General features: G+C 50.2%; 2 protein-coding genes across 3 annotated transcripts in view; one reads left to right on the forward strand and one right to left on the reverse strand.

Moving 5' to 3' along the window:
• Nucleotides 1-2117: 2117 nt before the first annotated feature.
• On the forward strand, nt 2118-3698 carry MAP1LC3A (microtubule associated protein 1 light chain 3 alpha). The gene is made up of 5 exons (XM_060616061.2): nt 2118-2283; nt 2582-2637; nt 2714-2820; nt 3084-3253; nt 3538-3698. Exons 1-4 carry the CDS (start codon nt 2244-2246, stop codon nt 3244-3246), a joined length of 366 nt encoding a protein of 121 aa, XP_060472044.1. The 5' UTR covers nt 2118-2243; the 3' UTR covers nt 3247-3253; nt 3538-3698.
• A 232-nt stretch (nt 3699-3930) lies between these two features.
• PIGU (phosphatidylinositol glycan anchor biosynthesis class U) overlaps nt 3931-20425 on the reverse strand; it is an 83228-nt gene continuing 66733 nt past the window's right edge. For both annotated transcript variants that reach the window (XM_060616026.3, XM_078444139.1), the window contains 2 exons: nt 18744-18886; nt 3931-4353 (listed from right to left, as the gene is read on the reverse strand). In XM_060616026.3, coding sequence (XP_060472009.1) covers nt 4240-4353; nt 18744-18886 — 257 coding nt within the window. In that variant the 3' untranslated portion in view covers nt 3931-4239. The remainder of the gene's footprint in view (nt 4354-18743; nt 18887-20425) is intronic.

Here is a 20425-nt window from a genome sequence, read left to right on the forward strand (position 1 = left end):
AGGGTTATTAATATCTTTCTATATCTTTTTTTGGCTGTTGGGTCTATCAGTTACTGAAAGAAGTCTTAAATCTCTCACTATGATGGAAGATCTGGCCATTTCTCCTTGTATCCTATCACTTTTGTTTTATACATTCAGCCTTTTAGACCTCTAACTTGTATGTTTTATAAGAATTGTTGTCTTCCTACAAGTTGTACTTTTCATCATTTATTGGTCATCCTCTGGATCTCTAATGATGTTTTTTACCTTAAGGCCTTTTCTGTCTGATTTTGCTATAGCTATACCTTCTGGTTAGCTTTTCTCTAGTATACCTTTTCCCATCATTTTACTTTTGGTGCCCTTAAGTTTTAAATGTCCTCTTGTAAACAGCATATAGAGCTGCATTTATTTTTCTTGGCCAGTCTGATCATGTTTTATTTATTTATTTTTAATTTTTTTAATGTTCTTTATTTTTTTAATGTTTTTATTTATTTTTGAGACAGAGACAGAGCATGAGCAGGGGAGGGGCAGAGAGAGAGGGAGACACAGAATCCAAAGCAGGCTCCAGGCTCTGAGCTGTCAGCACAGAGCCTGATGCAGGGCTTGAACTCACGGACTGTGAGATCATGACCTGAGCTGAAGCCGGACACTTAACCAACTGAGCCACCCAGGCGCCCCAATGTTATTTATTTTTGAGACAGAGAGCATGAGCCAGGAGACAGGCAGAGAGAGGGGAAGACACGGAATCTGAAGCGGGCTCCAGGCTCTGAGCTGTCAGCACAGAGCCCGAGGTGGGGCTCGTGTATGAGTATGAGATCATGACCTGAGCTGAAGTCAGACGCTCAACCGACTGAGCCACCCAGGTGCCCCTGATCATGTTTTTAATAAGTGAATGTAAAACATTTTTACTCATGTTTTACATTTACTCTGGTTTTGCATCATTTATATACCATTCTTTTTACTTTTTTTCCTCCTTTTCTCTATTGGCAGTTACACTTGCTATTCTTTTAGTGATCCCTTGTAAGTGTCTGAAATACACACTTCCTGAATTCACAATGCTTTGTAAATTATCAGTATCTTTATCCTGTGCCCCTCAAATATATCAAGCCTCTTAGAACACTTGAACTCATTACTCTCTCCAGTCTTCCGGTTGTGTCCTGTGCTCCTTTTGTAACTCCCCAGATTAATCATCACTGTTCATGTTCCACTGTTTATTTACCTACATGTTTACCAGCTTAGTTGCTCACCATTTTTCTTCTTCTCTTTAGAGTTCTGCAAACTCATTACAAAGTGCCACGATGCTACTTTTATTTATCCTGCTCTGGATTTTATGTAAGGATCCTGGTCTTTAATCAAGTCTGGAAGCTCTTCAAGAACTGCCTCTCCCACTTCTTTTCTCTCCTTTTGGAATTCTGACTGGACCTGTGGGTCTTCTCACTTCCCTATTCCTATCACCTCCCCTTTTAGAAGGTCTATCACCTTGTTTCTCTGGTTGCTTCCTTTCAATCCTCCAGTTGCGTGACTTATCTTCTGCTGTGTCCCATCTACTTTCTTGCCTGATCCTTTCAGACTTGAATTTCAAATAGCTTTTTCAATTCTAGAAATTCCTTTGAAAACCTGTGTTCCTTTTTAGCATCTTGTTTTCAAGTTGTAATCCCCCCGACCCTAGCTTTCTTTCTCTAACCACGAGCTCCATGGAGGCGAGGTTTTTGGGTTTACTGCCATCGTCACCTCCAGCGCCTCACACCATCGCTTGAAGGGAACGGCCTCCCAGTGTGCTGTGGGATGACTTAGCACCAGGGGGAACGGAAAATGCTGAGCCCCGGACTGGCCCGCGCGCTCTCCCGCTGTCAGAGCTGCGAGTCAGCTCTCTCAACTCCCGGCAGGCTTGCCAGTCTCTCAGCCCCTGCCTCGGGGAGATGGGCCGGCAGCTCATGACGTCACAGGACTGTGACGCGACCTGGGAGCCCCGCCCCACCCCTCCGCGGTGCTGGCTTGGAGTCCAGCTCTCTGCGCCATGACGTCACAGGCCCAGGCGGGCGGGTTTTGCGTCGGCCCAATGGGAGCAGGGCGCCGGCCTCCCCTTTAAGGAATGTTGTGACCTGACGTCACCCGGGCGAGTTACCTCCCCGAGCCACCGCCGCCAGGCTCAGCTCGAGAACCGGAGCCCTTGAGCGCGAGGCGCGGAGCCCCCGAATCTCAGTCAGAGCCCCCAAGCCGCGCGTCCCGGAGCCCCGGCCTGCGCGCCCCGCCGGGCCCGCGCGATGCCCTCAGACCGGCCTTTCAAGCAGCGGCGGACCTTCGGTGAGGCCCGGCGGGCAGTCTGCGGGTGTGGAGCGGGGACACGGGGTGGGGGGGGGAGGTGGGAACCACGACTGACCCTGACTGCCGCAGGCGACGTCAGCCCCGTGACGTCAGACTCAGGCTGGACCCCCCGGGCCGGGAGGCAGGTTCTGGCCTGGGCCGGGGCCTCGCCTCCCAGTCCAGCCGGTGCCAGGCCCTGGGGCCTGACGGCCCCGGGGGCGGGAGCCTGGGGGGCGGGGCCGGCGACGGGCGGGGCAAGCGGGACCTCTTGGCCTTACTGCCTGTCTCCTGTCCGCAGCCGACCGCTGTAAGGAGGTGCAGCAGATCCGCGACCAGCACCCCAGCAAGATCCCGGTGAGTCCCACCGCCCCCTCCCATCCTTGTGGCTCCAGGCCCCGCCCATCTCACGCATCCCCTGCCCCACCCCTAGGTGATCATCGAGCGCTACAAGGGTGAGAAGCAGCTGCCAGTCCTGGACAAGACCAAGTTCCTGGTGCCAGACCATGTCAACATGAGCGAGTTGGTCAAGATCATCCGGTGCGTGGGCAGCAGCAGTCGGAAGGGGCTTGGGGCCTTCTGGGGGAGGGTGGGACTTGGGCCTGGGCTTTGGATCCCAGTCCTAGGTAGGTTGGGAAAGGTCAGGGCTGGGGTCTGTGTTAGGTCAGAGGTGAGTGCCTCCAGAAAGGGCTGGGATGGGGGTGGTCTCAGAATCATTGGGGATGGGGCGGGGGGTGTGGTCAGGGCACCACCCACCCAGGAGCCTGGCCCCTCACAGTTGACATGCCCTTCTGCCACCCCAGGCGCCGCCTGCAGCTGAACCCTACGCAGGCCTTCTTCCTGCTGGTGAACCAGCACAGCATGGTGAGCGTGTCTACACCCATCGCCGACATCTACGAGCAGGAGAAGGATGACGATGGCTTCCTCTACATGGTCTACGCCTCCCAGGAAACCTTCGGCTTCTGAAGCAGCAGTAGGGGGGGGGAAGGGTTGGCCTGGGAATGGGGGGGGGGGGCCCTGTCAGGCTCTACCCAGGGAGCTCCTGGCTCCTGAACTTAACGGTCTCTGCCCTGGGTGGGCTGGGCAGGGATGCCGCCTCCTAACCAGGGCGCACCAACCACACCTCCTCTGCCCTTGGGTGGGTCCTGGGCCAGTCATTGTTAGGGTTACCCCTCTGGGTGCTGGCTGGGATGCGGGAGGATAGGGAAGAGCTCCCAGCACCCCTGCTCCGTGTGGTTTGTCTTTTTCTTTTTTTAGGCCCCTGCCCATCTGCCCCTCCCTCACCTGAGGCGCTGCCCCCCTGCCTGGACCTGCCCACCCCTGAAAGACTGGCCCCTGGCTCACCTGGTCTTGACAAGGTGTACGGATCTGTGGTCATTGTCCCTCTGCAGAATAAAGATTGCTCAGGCCTGCCTGGCCCTTTGCCTCCAGCTGCTTGGGGAATGGGGGGGGGGGGGTGGGAGCTGCTGGCGGGTGGGGTGGGAGTAGGCTGCCCTACAGCAGTCTCAGCTGGCCAGGGCACAAACTTGTGTGTTGTGGACTTGGGGCTCATTCTAGAAACCCACACCAGTATGTAGTATACCTGTAGTATACCACGGTGGTGTTAGGGGCCAAGCCCACCCCTTCCAGGAGTGCAGTGTGGGCCCAGGATCGATTTCTTTGTAACAAAAAACCATTTATTAAGTAGTCACAACCTAACAAACCCTGCTCACCTGCTTCTTCCCCTTTCGAGCCTCGGAGGGGGCTCCCCGGTGTGCAGAACCACAAAGTGGGGGTCCAAGTTTCCCCATTGGCCTTGCTGCCAGCCATGGCTCCTCTCTGGTGCCAGAGATTTGTAACCCTGGACTCGAACCTCATCTGCCGGAGGCCTCCTCTGCTGGCAACTCTGGCTAGGGGGCTTGGCCCAGCTTCTGGCCCTTCCACCCCCTGAAGTCCATGCAGCCCTGTGCCCAGCCAGGCCTACTTGAGCACAAGCATGGCCTCCGTGCCGTCCTTGGCAGTCAAGTAGAGACCATGTGTGAGGTAGTACTCCCGCCGCAGGAAGGCATAGAAGTAATCGGAGATGAGCAGGATCTGGGGGGAGAGAGAAGGTGTGAGAAGCTCTGAGGAACCTACCCCTGAACCTTGGGTCTCTGAGAGGGTAGGCGGGTGTTGGGGTGACCCTGCCCAGGGACTCCTACCTCAGGGCCTAAACTGACCCCACAAGGTCTTGCATTGCCCCTCTCCACCCCTGTGCCCCTGTATTGCCCCTCTCCACCCCTGTGCCCCTGTATTGCCCCTCTCCACCCCTGTGCCCCTGTATTGCCCCTCTCCACCCCTGTGGGGTTCACGCCACCTTCCCAGGCCCTGGCCTCTGCACTCCAGAATGTACCTCTGCAGCCAGTGGCCCTTCCAACCTCACCTCTTGGGTGCCCACAGGCTCCTCCATGGTACAGCTGAGCCCCCGGTCAAAGCTGCTGCTCCCATGGTGAACCCATGCCCCCATCTTCCCTCCAGGTTCTTAGGCCACTTCTCCTGGACACAAGGCCACTAAGTCCTGGCAGTTTTATCTCCCAAACTCTCAGATCCACCCATTTCTACCTGTTCTTACAGCTACCACCCTGGACGAAGCCACTGTCATCGAAACAACAGCAATCTCTGCTCTGGGCTCCTTGGTCTCAGGCCTCCCGCACCCTTGACCCCACCAATCCATTCTCCCTCGCAGCCAGAGGTTGCTTTTCAAAATAAATCTAGGCCTATTACTTCCCAGCTAAAAGTCCTCCAAAGGCTTCCTAGGGCTCCTAGGATGAAGATCAGACTCTTTTGGGGCTCTGAGGCCTTGTACCTGGTCCCTGCCCCATGTGCATGCCTCACCCTCTCACCTGCTCCACCTCACTCAGCTCCAGCCACACTGGCTTCTTTCCTTTTGCTGCAGGATCTCTGCTGTTTCCTCTGCCTGCAATGTTCTCTTCCCTTTCATCCAGCCAACATCTGCTTACCCTTCAGGTCTCAGGAAAGATCACTTCCTTAGAGAAGCCCTCCCACACCCCCAGATTGGGTCTTGGCCCCATTAACCTCTACTTGGTAACACAAACTCATCCAAATTGCAGTTTTTCTTTCATCTGTGTGACTGCCTGATGATTGTGCCTCCTCCCCTGGACTGGGCAGGGTCCCCGAGGCGTTCTACCACCATGGTATCCGTGACCAGCTCAGTCGGCCTTTCCTGGATAGGCCACAGAATCCAAAGGGCCCCAGAAGCTCAGTACTATCCCCCTCACAGAAGCCCAGAGAGGAATAAGGACTTGTGCTGTTTTACAATCCCATTCATCCCAAGACTCCCAGTGCCCGGGGCAGGAGGAGCAGAGCCCTGCTGCATGGCAGGATGTGGGGAAAGGGGCTCACAGCCCCATTTCTCAGCCACTTAGAGGCCTCTTAGACCATTAGTATCAACCACCTTGTTGGCATAGATGGGAAGATGGAAGCCCAGTGGAGGAGTGGAGGGGGAACACCCAGCTAGGGTCTTAGAACAGGTCAGAGGTTGAGCTGAGCCTGGGATCTTGGCCTCTGACCTCCGGAGACCCCTGTCCTGGACAGCTTCATACTGTGGGCAGGAAGGAGAACACAGAGGGGCCTGAAGGAAAAGCTGAGGACCTACACCAGAGGAAACTGAGGCACAAAAGGTTCAATAGTTGGCCTGAGACTACACATGAGAGCTGGCCTAGTGGCCGTGACGCTGCAGCAAGGTGATCTACCTGGGGCCCAGTCTGCCACAGGGCAGAGAACTCGCAGCTGAGGGTATCCGTGGAGCTAACAGTCCAGGGAGCCCCCAAGGCTTTGCTCCACAGCTGCCCGTGGCGGGCAGTTACCACAGCAAAGGCTGACCTCACATCCTGCAGCCCCTTTCTCACCTAGGCCCAAGGTGTCTGGTCTGGAGCTGTGGCTAAGCTGGGAGCCAGATGTGATGAGGATCAAATGCAAAGTCACAATTCACAATAAAACAAATGAACCAACTCCAGTGTCACACAAAATCAGCAGTACAAGGATTAGAAAGTCAAAATACAAGGTATTAGGTTGAACCATATGAAATGGCCATTTTTGCAGATCAAAAATGGTTGCATATTGGAAAGTTCATATAGTTCAATTTAATATAAAATGGGGGAAAAAACCAGAGTATGTATGTTATTTACAAGTAACAAAACAAATAACTAAGCCCTTAGGGAACCATTCTTTTTCCTTATAATCCTTAACATTGTAAATTATGTATATGTATTATATTGATTAAAGAAATAAATTAAAAGCAACCAGCTCATACATGACTGAATAAATGAGAGAGAATTGCTTTTGGAACCGTTACAGAAGAATTCCAAATAACATACCTCACCCAGGAGGTGCAGCTTAGTTCTTCCTACTCCCCACCCTCTGCCCCCAAGGGTGGGCTAGGAGAGGTAACTTACTTCCAAAGAACAGAGCAGGGAAAGAGAAAATAGTAATTCTATCCTGAAGAAGCCCTGCAAACACTGTCTTGAACAAATGAAGGGTAACATCATTATGAAATCAGGTGGCTAGCATGTACCGACTGAGCATTCCAAAAATCCAAACCCCCAACTTATGAAAAGAAAAGCGTAAGAAGTCCAAAATGGGGACACTCTATAAGATACTTGGCCAGCGCTCCTCAAGACTGTCCAGGTCATGAGAAATTAGGAAAGATTGAGAAAGCAGGCAGAGGACATGGGGAAGACAGGACACTTAAATGTAATGTAGTTCCCTGGCTTAGATCATGGGTGTGGAGCATATGGGAACTTTCTATATCTAAAGTTATTCTGGAATTTAAAAGTTTATTTTAAAAAAGCAATATGTTATTATCTGCAGCTATATAAGTGAATCTCAAAAATATTTTGCTGCTGGGGTACCTGGGTGGCTGAATCAGTTAAGTGTCCAACTCTTGATTTCAGCTCAGGTCATGATCTCACAGTTCATGGGACTGAGCCCCACATTGGGCTCTGAGCTGACAGCATGGAACCTGCTTAGGATTTTCTCTCCCCCTTCTCTCTCTTTCTTTTCCCCACTCACGCTTGTGTGTGCATGTTCTCTCTCAAAATAAATAAATTAAAAATTTTTGCTGAATGAAAGGCAGCTTCAGAAAGTGTACATGTTATGGGTATTGAGGAGGGCACCTTTTGGGATGAGCACTGGGTGCTGTATGGAAACCAATTTGACAATAAACTTCATATATTGAAAAAATAAAAAAAATTATAAAAAAAGAAAATGTACATGTTAAGATTTGTGTTTTTCACCTTAAATAAATTTCATATAAGAAAAACATAAGTAAGTATTGAGCTCTGGTTAATAATATACATGCTAAGATATTTAGCAGGAAATATAGTGATATCTATACTTTGTGGGGTTTTTTTAAATTTTATTTAAATCCAGGGGCGCCTGGGTGGTTCAGTCGGTTAAGCGTCCGACTTCGGCTCAGGTCACGATCTCACGGTCCGTGAGTTCGAGCCCCGCGTCGGGCTCTCTGCTGACAGCTCAGAGCCTGGAGCCTGTTTCAGATTCTGTGTCTCCCTCTCTCTGACCCTCCCCCATTCATGCTCTGTCTCTCTCTGTCTCAAAAATAAATAAACATTAAAAAAAAATTTTTAATTTTATTTAAATCCAAATTAGTTAACATATAGTGTAATAATGATTAAAATAAGGGATTGAGGGATAGATAATTTGTGATCACAAAAGTATAGTAAAATGTTAACGGTAGAGTCTAGGTGGTAGGTATATGGGAGTTCAATGTTAAATCTTTCAACTTTGCTGTGTCTGTGAAAATTTTCATGATAAAGTGTAAGGGGAGGGTGGTATGGAGGGAAGAGTCCTGTGTGCCGGCTTGATCTGTCTGGAACCAAAGGTCAGTGTTCCCGATTGGGTGACCTGACCCTGGCCTATGGGGAAGGCATCTTGGGGACACCAGGCTGGCCTGGAGGCTTGGCTCTTTGAGACACCCCTAGCTAGTAACAGGCTGGCCAAGACAACCTCCCTCTTCTGACCTTGGGGCTTTCCATTTGGGCTAAGGAGCAGGGATTTCAGGCCCTGGGATTCAAGCTATACAGCAGCTACAGATCCAGAGCCCCTCTGCCCAGTCTAGGTGGGGGAAGTTGGGCAAGGAGCAATGGAAAGAGCATGGACAAGTTAGTGGTTGTGTGACCCTATGTAAGTCACTTTCCCAAATCTAAGCTGCATTTTCCTCATCTGTAAAGTGAGTGATAAAACTAGTTTACTCACAATGGTGGCTCCCCCAGTCTTTGCTCTGTCCCTGTGTGTTTTCAGAGACCTGAAGAACAGCCCATTCTTTATTTTTATTTATTTTTTATTTTAAGAAGATTCCATGCCCAATGTGGGGCTCGAACACATGACCCTGAGATCTAGGGTCACATGCTGTACTGACTGAGCTGGCCAGAAGCCTGAGAAGCCCATTCTTTTTTTTTTTTTTTTAATTTTTTTTTTAACGTTTATTTATTTTTGAGACAGAGAGAGACAGAGCATGAACGGGGGAGGGTCAGAGAGAGAGGGAGACACAGAATCGGAAACAGGCTCCAGGCTCTGAGCCATCAGCCCAGAGCCTGACGCGGGGCTCGAACTCATGGACCGCGAGATCGTGACCTGAGCTGAAGTCGGACGCTTAACCGACTGAGCCACCCAGGCGCCCCAAGAAGCCCATTCTTTAAAGTGGCCCTTAAGAGCTGTGGCTGGACTCCTTAGCTTCTCTCTTGCCATCAACCAAGTCCTGCCAATCCCCTTCCTCAGACTTCCACCTCAGCCTCCTTTTATCCCTCCCACTGCCACCTCTTTCCAGAAGGCCTCCTGCATCCTCCTGGCCCCTGAGGGATCTCTCTCAGGTTCTCAGTGTCTATCTGTCTGTCTGTCTCTCTCCCTCTCACACACACACACACACACACACACACGAACGAACCCTTCACTTGTCTGCTCAGAAGCCCCCAGTGCCCCACTCTGCCCCGCACCACACCCACATGCCCAAGGAGCCCTGAACACAGCCTGGTCCTGAAAACACTTTGTGGCCACACCTCACTGCCTCAGCTGGAATGGCTCTTCCCACAAAGGGCTCCTGCTTATCCCTAGAGAGGAATCATCTGCATCTCCTGCCCCAGATTCTTCCCTAACCCCATGCTCAGTTATGTGATCCCTGGGATGAAGTCACTTCCTGTTGGCCTCCCAACCAGATGGGATGGCATCTGCTCCAGCTCTGTGACCCCAGACCCAGGAAAGGGCTGGCACTCTGGGAGTGCTTTGCTGGTCCCCTCCCCCTTTTGAGGGCTCAGTCAGACCACATTTCTCTCGCTGGCAGCCATGACGGTTCCAGCACTATCTTTTGGGCCACGATGAAGATTTAATGAGGTAGCTGATAAAAGGATGGCCAGTGACAGGGAGAGGCACTTCACAAGTGGAATAAAATGGTTAGAACATGCTCCATTACAGGGTGGGGAAGTGGAGAGACAGGGAAACCAACAACTTCTGGGTAGCTGCTCCGGACCAGGCTCTTTAATTTAAAAAATCATTAGAGGGTTGGGGGATGGGCAAAATGGGTGAAGGGGAGTGGGAAGTACAGGCTTCCCATCATGGAATGAAAAGTCACAGGAATGAAAGGTACAGCACAGGGACCAGTCAATGGCACTGTAATAGCGCTGCATGGGGACAGATGGCAGTTACACTTCTAGGCACAGCATAAGTGAGCTGTCCAATCACTAGGCTGTACACCTGAAACCAATGTAACATTGTGTGTCAACTGGACTTGAATTTAAAAAAAGCACATCACTGAATTTTCACAACATTCCGGGGTAGGGTTTATAAGCCCCACTCAGAGATGAGCAAACTCCAAGCTCAAGGGTCTTGCCCAGGGTCACATGGGAGTAAGGGAAGCATTTGGGCTGCAATGCCAGTCCTGCCTGAGGCCCAAGCCCTACTTCTTCCCATCCTCCCCACAGCCCCTCCCAGTTAAGGATTCTGGGGAGCGAAAGGTCTGTAACCACACATGTGGGTCCTGTTATGGGCCCATGCTGGCCCTTGGTCTACACTAACACCCCTGATGAGGCTGTGCTCCCAGGTCCCAGTCCTGACACTTAGCCAGGAAGAGAGTTTTTTGGGAAAAGGCAAAATAAGTATCAGAGACATCCGAGCCAGTGAAGGCTGTTACCTCGGTGCGTCTAGAAGCTGTGGGGCTCACAAGAGCAGCCTCGGCCAACACTGGCACCTAGGCTGCCAACTTCCCAGAGAAGCAGCTGCTGTCACCCCAGGCATGTCGCAGTTCCCCAGGTCTACTGCTTGGGCTGGAGATGCTGACACTGGACAGCTAACCTGCACCTGCGGGAGCTCACGTGGTTGTTACCATCAACAATCAAAGCACAGCATCCTCTGCCCACGCTGCCTGGGGTCCAGGAACGTGGGAGCCAGAGGGGCCGACGGCTGACTCGTGGAGCTGGACGGGGCTTTGGCGTGACCCAACCCAGGCCTGAGTGGACACATGTGGGAGATGATGGCGGAGAACCGAGCTCCACCCTCTATCTCTAAAGATGCAAAGTAACGGGAAAGTCACTATACCTCCGTCTTGGGGTCTGGAAGGCCACAATGTAAGACCAAAGCCGGTATGATGGCAATTGTCATCCAGGTGGCTCTTTTCAATTCACAAAAGCTTTCCTCACCCAACTCTGTACGAGTCCTCACAGCCACCCTTCTTGTAGGCAGAGAAACGGAGGCCGCTATCACCTCTCACCAGATTTAAACAGCCTCCCTGGGCTCCAGATTCCAGCTCACACCCCTCACCTCTACCCCTCCTGGCATGGTGAGGTTTTCCAACCAAAGATGGGATCACAGTTATCCTCAGCCTAAAACCACAGACTCAGCCCAGTACTCAGCATGCTAGGGCTCCCACCCTCTGGCAGGGCACGCCAGCCCCGCAGAACTGCCTTCCACACTCCCTCACTCATGCTCTCTTCCTCCCAGGTCTCACCACCCAGAGCCAGGTTTGCATCTACCCGCCCCGGGGATGCCACGTACAGGCTGCCTCCCCACAGAAGCTTCCTTACCCGCCTCAGCTCTGAGCTCCCCAGCCTCTTTAACCCATCCACAGCACCACCCGGCTGCCCTGACCCTGACCGGTTCCTTTTCTTTCTCTCCCACAGACCTTGGGCTCCGAGGAAGCAGGGCTGTGTCTCATTCACACTCTGCTAGCAGAGTGCCTGGCACATAACAAATGCCCAATATATACAAATAAATTAATTAGGCCCAAGAATTTATGTGACTTGCCTAAGGCCAGCGAGCCATGACAGAGGGGCTGGGAGTCACCATCGAGGCTAGACCTCCAAACCCAGGCTTTCTGCTGGCCTTGCCCCCCTATATTTAGCTCAGGCTTTTCCTGTCACTCTGGCTATAGGAGGAGAGAAGGCAGGGAAGGGCCTGTGAGAGCCACGCTTGGGATGCTGAGCACAGAGTTTGAAGACAGGAGGGATGAAGGAATGAATGAAGACCTGGCAAAATGCCACCTGGAAGGAAAGCAAAGTAAACACACACACTGAGCTGGACGACAGCAAGGGCTCCAGCCTGGGCCACAGGCCCCTCGTGTCAGGAGGAAGACCTCTTCCCCCACCGCCCCACACACATACCCTGGATCTTGCAGTCAGGACCACACACAAAGCACGGATTAAATCTGAAATGGGCCCTGGCTGTCCACAAATGGGGGCTATGCACCACCCAAACACTGATGATCTGCCCAACATGTCCCCAGACATTTATTTCCTCATTGTCCCATTCCCCAGAATGACACGCCAGACCAACTGAAAGGTAATTCCAGGAGACAGGACTGTGGTTTCATTTGTGCTGGAGCAAATAAGCCAGTCCTGAGCAGGACCCAACATGTCAGAGGGCTTGTGGCAGGACCCCAGGGCTCCAGGCTTCCTTGAAGACAGCAGAATGGCCAAGGCAGGGCCAGCCTAGGATCTACAGGTTCTATACTACAAGGAGAAGGGATCAGAGCCGACAGCCCATGGTGAGGAGGCAGCAGTTCATGGACCTGCAGGGACACTCTCTGGACACTGGGGATCCATTTTGGACACGGACACAGAACAGGAGCGGGGCTTTCAGGGTCAGCCACGTGGGGTCTGGCTCTGACCCCCTAGGAATCCAGCAGGACCTGCCACAGGCCCAGCTTTGTCCTAAACAGATACTAGGACTGGGAGGTTAGGGTACACAGGATTATACGGGATCACTGGTCATAAAATGTGGTTTCGGATTCCAGCTCATTCCATTTATTTATCAATAAACAGTCACTGAATATTCCTGGTGCTGGTGTTACACTTGTGAAGAAGACAGACCTGGAGCTGCCCTCATGGAACCTCCAGTGTAAGAAGAGGACACGATAAATGAGCATAAATAAACACACCCCTCAGAGCTTGGGGACTTCCAGGCCTCCACTTGGTCATTTGTACTGGTGCCTCCCTCAAAAGGCAGTTATAAGGGGACTAAGTGTATTCCTTATTATACAAGAACAAAGAAAAACAGCTTAAGAAGCTATCAGGAGGGGAGCAGCTCCATCAACTGTGATGAGGCACTTCCCTCTTATACAAACAAGAAAAGATCACCAAGATGTTTTATTGAAAGGAAAAAAGTCATACTTCATCATGTTGCCAATAATAAAACCCACACACACAAATAAAGCTCTTCTCCAGGAGCACACAAGTACATGGGAACGTACAAGGAAAGGTCCAGAAGGCCACACAAGCACATGATCCAGAAGATTAAAGGGATCATATGGGCCTGGTTCCTAGTAGGCACTCTTTAAACATGAGCCACTATTAATTATAATTTTAGGGGGAGATTTCCTTATGTTTCCTGTTTTTAAGCTGAATTAGGGTGAGTCAGATGTTTTATCTTACTCCTTTAAAAAAGCTAAATTTAAACACGTTACTTTTTGTTTATATATAATCTTTGATAACTATTTTTCTTCTGCTGGTTGCTGACCTGCAGAAGAAAAGAGTTTTGTTTTTTTGTTTAAAAAAAAAAAAAAGGGAAGAAGTTTGTTTTGTCCGAATGTTTCCCTGGGAATTTGCTCTGGGTATCTGAATAGCAGGTCACTGGTGCTATTTCTCATGTTAACATATGATAATAGCAACAGGACCTACACATGCCCAAATCCAGGGAGGCTGGGTTGTCATCCCTGGTTTTAAGAACACTACAACCCAATAAGTCAGTCAGAGAAAGACAAATATCATAATTATGACTTCACTCATATGTGGAATTTAAGATACAAAACAGATGAACAAAAGGGAAGGGAAGCAAAAATAATATAAAAACAGAGAGGGAGACAAATCATAAGAGATTCTTCAATACAGAGAACAAACTGAGGGTTGCTGGCGGGGTGGGGGGGGATAGGCTAAATGGGCGAGGGGCATTAAGGAGGGCACTTGTTGGGATAAGCACTGGGTGTTATATGTAAGTGATGAATCACTAAATTCTACTCCTGAGACCATTATTACACTATATATTAACTAACTTGGATTTAAATTAAAAAAACAGTAAGTTTAAAAAAATTTTTTTAAAAAATCAAAAAGTTTTCTGCCCATAAAAAAAAACAACACTGCAAATCAAAGAAGTCAAGTTACTTGCTGAAGTGAGGAAGTAGAAGAGGACCTCAACCAACCAATCTACCTCAATCTCTCCTCCTCCCCCACCTTTCTTACACATGTGCATGAGCGTGCATGCACACACACCCTATGGATGTTTTACTGTTGTCATTTCCTGGTTACTGACTCTGAGGCACAATTATAATTAACAAATGATCCATGCCACATGCTGAAAAATACTTAATGGCCCCAAGGGGAAAGGATGGAGCCTAAGTCACTGGTTTATCTGCCAGTGTAACTAAGAATTTACCAACACAGATTGTTGTATAACAGAGTGTGGCACTGACCAACTCAAACAGAGCAGGACTTAAAATCTGTGGGTCAAGGTGCTCTCTGCATTCAGCAATGATGGACTGGGCTCCTGATGCCTGCTGAAAATCCAGCTCTTCCCAGGACAGCTTGATCAGTCTTGCCCAGGGAGGGGAGAGGGAGGACCAAGAACTCTAAGACGTCATTCCAGCTAGAAGAGCTGAAAACAGCCAGCTGTGGGATTGAAGGTGTGTCCCCAAATGCCATACATCTCAATGGCAGCACTGACTGTAGGTCAGATGGAAGTGGACCTGGCTTGAGCTGTGGAGGACATGTAGGGGCTTCATCAGCCACAGAGACCAGGTTTTGGCAGAAGCTGGAGAAGGGTTAAGGACAGAGCTGCTAGCCACTAACCTCTGCCAGAGGGGTGCCCTGGCCCCCAACCTGCCCACTACCCAGACCTTTCACTCTCCAAGTGTAAAAGGCCCAGCTGCTACTCCTTGCTCCCCAGGGCATTCCCTGACCACTCACAACAGGAAAGGTTCCCTCTAGATTCCTCCACCGGTTACTCTCCCCACTTGGCCATTAATCACACAATGTTCTCCCTGGCTATCTTTGTTTCATTCATTCATTCAACAAGTGTTTGCTAAACACCTGCCCTCTGCCAAACCCAAAGCTGCCTGCAGTGGGAAGGACAGGCAGATCTCTGTTGGCAAGAAGCTTACAAGCAGGTCTGGTCTGGGAGGCAGAGAGAGAAACAAGTAATGTAAAGTTACAAACTGGGATAAGTGCTTGGAAGAAACAAACAGGGGGCTAAGAAGAGACAGTGAGGCAGGGGAATCTTGTGGAAGGCCTTTTTAAGGAGCAGATACTCAACAATTTACTAAAATTCTAAATGTCTCATATTTGTCCTCTGTTGCTCCCAAACAGCCTGAAGGCAGGTGTGTATAACCCTCATGAGGGGCACTCTTCTACCTCAGTCAATGCTCCAGGACAGGGACAGGACTTGAGTGACTGCCTTGGTGAATAAGTGCCCCATGTGATATGTCCCTTTAGTGATCTGGCAGCAGCAGCCACAAAGCCCAAACAAAGCCAGCAGTCCCAGAAAACACTCGACCTGACAAAGTTGTCTGACTCAGAGCCACAGAGTCCAGACCCAAGGTGGCCGATGACAAAGGTGTGCCAATGTCTGCACAACTGCCAGTTTATAAGCACTACAGACCACAGCTAAGAGCCACGGAGGTTGGTATGACCTGTCTGAAGGGCAACATGGCAATATCTGCCAAAAATGCACAATGCACATGTCCTCTGATCCAGTAAATCCCACCACCTGGAGTTTACCTTAAGAAAATGGTATATGAGGGGCACCTGGGTGGGTCTGTTGGTTAAGCATCCGACTTTGGCTGAGGCCATGATCTCACGGTTCATGAGTTTGAGTCCCACATCGGGCTCTGTGGAGACAGTGCCAAGCCTGTTTGGGATTTTCGCTCTTACCTCTCTCTCTGCCCCTCCCCTGCTGGAGCTTTCTCACTCTCTCTCAAAATAAATAAATAAAAATCTTAGAAAAGAAAAAGAAAAAGAGGAGAGGAGAGGAAACGAGGAGAGGAGAAGAGAGGAAACGAGGAGAGGAGAGGAGAGGAAACGAGGAGAGGAGAGGAGAGGAAACGAGGAGAGGAGAGGAGAGGAAACGAGGAGAGGAGAGGAGAGGAAACGAGGAGAGGAGAGGAGAGGAAACGAGGAGAGGAGAGGAGAGGAAACGAGGAGAGGAGAGGAGAGGAAACGAGGAGAGGAGAGGAGAGGAAACGAGGAGAGGAGAGGAGAGGAAACGAGGAGAGGAGAGGAGAGGAAACGAGGAGAGGAGAGGAGAGGAAACGAGGAGAGGAGAGGAGAGGAGAGGAAACGAGGAGAGGAGAGGAGAGGAAACGAGGAGAGGAGAGGAGAGGAAACGAGGAGAGGAGAGGAGAGGAAACGAGGAGAGGAGAGGAGAGGAAACGAGGAGAGGAGAGGAGAGGAAACGAGGAGAGGAGAGGAAACGAGGAGAGGAGAGGAGAGGAAACGAGGAGATGAGAGGAGAGGAAACGAGGAGAGGAGAGGAGAGGAAACGAGGAGAGGAGAGGAGAGGAAACGAGGAGAGGAGAGGAGAGGAAACGAGGAGAGGAGAGGAGAGGAAACGAGGAGAGGAGAGGAAACGAGGAGAGGAGAGGAGAGGAAACGAGGAGAGGAGAGGAGAGGAAACGAGGAGAGGAAACGAGGAGAGGAGAGGAAACGAGGAAAAGAAAAAAGAAAAAGAAAGAAAAGAGAAAGAGAAAGAAAAAGAAAACACTATATGAGATTCAATGGAGGGATGCCCAAGGCATTTATAGCATTTATTCTGTTTATAGCAGAACCACCAGAAGAAACCTCAACGTCCATCAGTAGGGGCTTACCTAGTCAAATAAATCAAGCTCCTCCTACCCACAGGCTCTCAGAACCATTATCAAGAGGAGATCACGAAGTGAAAAACTGCAAGCCAAAGAGCAGCACCTAGAGTAGGAGGCCATTTCTTTATATAAACAAGAAAGCTCTGTATGTGTGCATACGTACTGAGAGTCCGTAAAGGCACAGAGAATGTCTGCAAAGATGCATCAAACTGATCCTGATCATGATATATGCCCTGGGATGGGAAGACATGGACCTTTTTGTTCCATATGCTTCTATTTTGTTTGCTTTCTCATCCCAGCAATGAATTCAGGTATTACTTGTGTGACTAAAAGTACATTTTAAAAAGATTAAAAGACAAAGGTAAAAGACAATGCCAAGAGCTCAGCCTGAATTTTCTCCATAGCTCAGCCACTAGCACACTCCTTTTGTTCCCAACCCCAGCCCTATTTTCCAACAATTCAGTCTCTCCTGCCTTAGAAGTCACCTGAGCACTTGCAAACACCTCCCATGCCATTTACAGAGACCCTCCCTCCTAATGGCAACCACAGGGGGGAAAAGCTGTTATCTGGCAAGTTCCACAAATACTTCATAATCACTGCAACTGTATTTCTGACCCACACCTGACACTTATGACCTGATGACAAGCTGTGGACTATTTCAGTGGAGATTGCCAAGCCCCACAGAGGCCCAGGGCAGGTCCAATGCCCTCACATGCCAGCCATCACTTTCAAAGGATAATTAAGGGATTTCAGCAAGACACAAGGGCCAGAACAACCTTTTGGATTTTCTCGAGGTGTTAAGTTGAATTCTGCAGATTTCTGTTGGCACAGGACACAGGAGGTGCCGAGCATCTACCATGAACAGCCTGTGTGCGACAGGCCGAGCAGACCCTCCGGCACAGTCCCACCCAGGCTACAGGGCCCTCTGTCTCTCTTCCTGCTGTTCACAAACCAAGATAAATAGCTGGGCTGGACGTTAATTGTCCAGAAATGTCCGTGCAGGAAATACCAGACCCATCACTCACTGCAAAAGCCCAAACTCCTCCCTCCTTCTTTCCCAGCAGCTAACCTTGGAGGGAAAGATCTCCTCCGGGGACTCTTCACTGGCATCATTAGTCTCTCCAGCTAGCCTGGCTTCCCATCCAGCCCATAACGCACAGGAAATGCCTGGCTGCACCAACAGCCATTGAAATGGTAAATGGTACAACTGATTCTCATAAGACCGCACAAGGAGGACAGAGCTGACCTAAGGGAACTTCAGAAAAGTTTGCTAGACCACCTGCAACAGAGTCTCTGAGAAAGCTTATTAAAAATACAAACTCCCGACACTGTTTTCCACATCTATTGACTCAACATTCTTGGGAATAGGGTCAGAGAATGTTTTGTGTTTGTTTTTTTAACAATCAAAGCCATGTAATTGTGACAGTCACAACATAACCATAGGATTTAAAACACTAACAGGGAATCTGCATTCTTAACAACCACCCTCTCACTCTGAGAACCACTGCTCTATGGCACCAAGGGAGGGGCTTCCCCTGGGTCAGGGGGAGATCAGAACTCCTAGCTGGTACCTCTGACCCCTACAGCCTCCTCACCCACTATTCCCAGCCCCACCATCTGTGCTCCAGACTTACCCAACAGCTAGACCGAACTATTTTCTCATCTTGCTGCCTTTGCCCCTGCTCTCCCAGAGTCTGAAAAGTCTCTCCTCCTCCTGCCTCTGCCCTCCGCCCACCACACACACTGCACTCAGTACAGTGACACACAGCCCAGGCACTGTTATAGAAAGAGGGTGGCCTCAGAAATGGAGCCTTCCCTGAATTTGGTTCTTGGCTCCTCCGATGACCTTGGGCAAGAGACAACCTGTGTGAGGCTCTGTTACTATTTGTAAACTAGTGATAACACTATCTCACAGACTTGCTGTGAGAATCAATGGGGTGATAGCTCAGCATGGTGCCCAGTAAATGCTGGCTGAATTCACCTTTCCTTTGCTCTCTTTAATCCTCTCTACTGGACCATGAGCTACTTCAGGCAAACTGTCCCCTCGCTCACACCCAAACCCCTAGTTTGCAGAACCCAGGGCCTCTGCTGAATGTCTGAGGCTACAAAATGAATCCCCGTGCAGTGCTCTTACCTGCCCAACGTTGAAGGTCAATGTGATGGCATAAAAGAAATTAGAGTTGGCACTTCCTGCATAAATCCAGAGGTGCCACAGGACAGGGAAGAGCAGGGAGCAGACGATAATGATGCAGGCGAGGACAAAGATGTTTCTCAGGACTGCAAAGACAGACACTCACAATTAACCAAATGCTGATTCTCCTTGAAACCCTTTCTTATGGGCACGGCTCCACAGGACAAAGAAGCCCAGGGAGAGCCTGGGTAGCTCAAAGGCAGAAACCCTCCCCCAGATTCAGAGACTCTGGGGTGCCAAGAGGCAAGCCTCAAACCCTTGAGTCAATGGCTCCCCATGCCCAAAGCTGGTGTGAAGTCCTAGGTTTGGACTCTGCACCTCCCACTGTGGGCCTGGCTAGTTACAGGTGGCAATGCTGTGAATGCCTCTGGGCACCACAAAGGGGGCGTTTTAGCAAGACAATTCACTCTGCCCCACAATCTAGGGGTGTCCAAGGGTAATTTCTCCCATCCCCAAGCAGGGTGCTCCCATCCCTGTCCACATGGGATCATGGACAGGAAGGGCAGTGTGAACCTATGGAGATTAGAGTCACGGTGAGTCTCTATGGTGCCACAGCCCTGGGTCTTAGGAAATGCTTTCCATTTTCCTTAACTCACGTCTTAGGTTGTCTGCCTTGCTCTTCAAATGTCCTTCACTCTTCCTTGGAGGATTTGAAGAGCTCTTCTGACACCCTCCCTCTAACATCACCGCCCCACACTCCCAGAAGGATTGAAGAATCCCACCAGGGAGAGGCCCTCCCCAAAGCCCCAGGGAGGACCTGCTACACACGGGGGTATGGGCAGGCAGGCAGGCAGAGTGCAGCTGGAGGGAAGGAGCAGGACAGTGCAGCCCAAACTTGGCCTCAGAAAGACAAAGACCTTGGTTAAAATCCCCGCTCTGCCAGCAAATTTCTCTGTCTCAGCTTTCCTATCTCTAAAACAGGGCTAGAATAGGGGCTACTTCATAGGAGGGTTACATGAATTAAACAAGATATGTGAAAAACCCGGCACAGATATATTACTGACTACTTTCTAAGGCTGCTGTAACAAATCACCACAAACTTGGTGGTTTAAACAATACAGCTTATATTACAGTTCTGGGTCTCACAGGCTAAAATCAAGGTACCTGCGTGCCCGCTGGAAACTCTAGGGCAGAAGCCATCCGTTTGCCTTTGCAGCGAGGCAGCGGCCTGAGTTCACCTCACAACCCCCTTCCTACTCCACCCAGCAACGCCAAATAAGTCCTTGCTACCCTGCATCACTCAGACCTCCTCTTTTGCTTCCCTCTTCCACTTTTTTTTTTTTTTTAGAAAAATAGACCTTAGTTTTTAGAGCAGCCTCAGGTTCACAGCAAAACCATATGGAAGAGATTTCCCACCTCCAGCTCTTCCACTTTCTAAGGGCCCTTGCAGATTACACTGGGCCCACCTGGATAATCCAGGCTAATTTCCCCATCTGAAAAGCCTTAACTTTAAGTCCTTTTGCCACATAAAGTAATATATTCACAGGTTCTGGGGATTATGTGGACATCTTTGTGGGGAGGGAGCATTTTCTGGCTATCACACTGTGCTCCTCCCACCTTTTAACTCAATTAGGGGTATGTGACAGTAGGATTATGTGCTATTTTTATTTCTTTCTTTACACTTT

This window comes from Panthera onca, chromosome A3 (assembly GCF_046562875.1).
Source record: "Panthera onca isolate mPanOnc1 chromosome A3, mPanOnc1 haplotype 2, whole genome shotgun sequence".
Taxonomy (NCBI): Eukaryota; Metazoa; Chordata; class Mammalia; order Carnivora; family Felidae; genus Panthera; species Panthera onca.

What these genes read in the sequence shown, in the direction of transcription:
- MAP1LC3A (XM_060616061.2), top strand. Translation starts at nt 2,244, where the DNA reads ATGCCCTCAGACCGGCCTTTCAAGCAGCGGCGGACCTTCG. An exon ending in AGCACCCCAGCAAGATCCCG is followed by an intron (nt 2,638 to 2,713) that starts GTGAGTCCCACC and finishes CCCCACCCCTAG; the next exon opens with GTGATCATCGAGCGCTACAA. An exon ending in GAGTTGGTCAAGATCATCCG is followed by an intron (nt 2,821 to 3,083) that starts GTGCGTGGGCAG and finishes CTGCCACCCCAG; the next exon opens with GCGCCGCCTGCAGCTGAACC.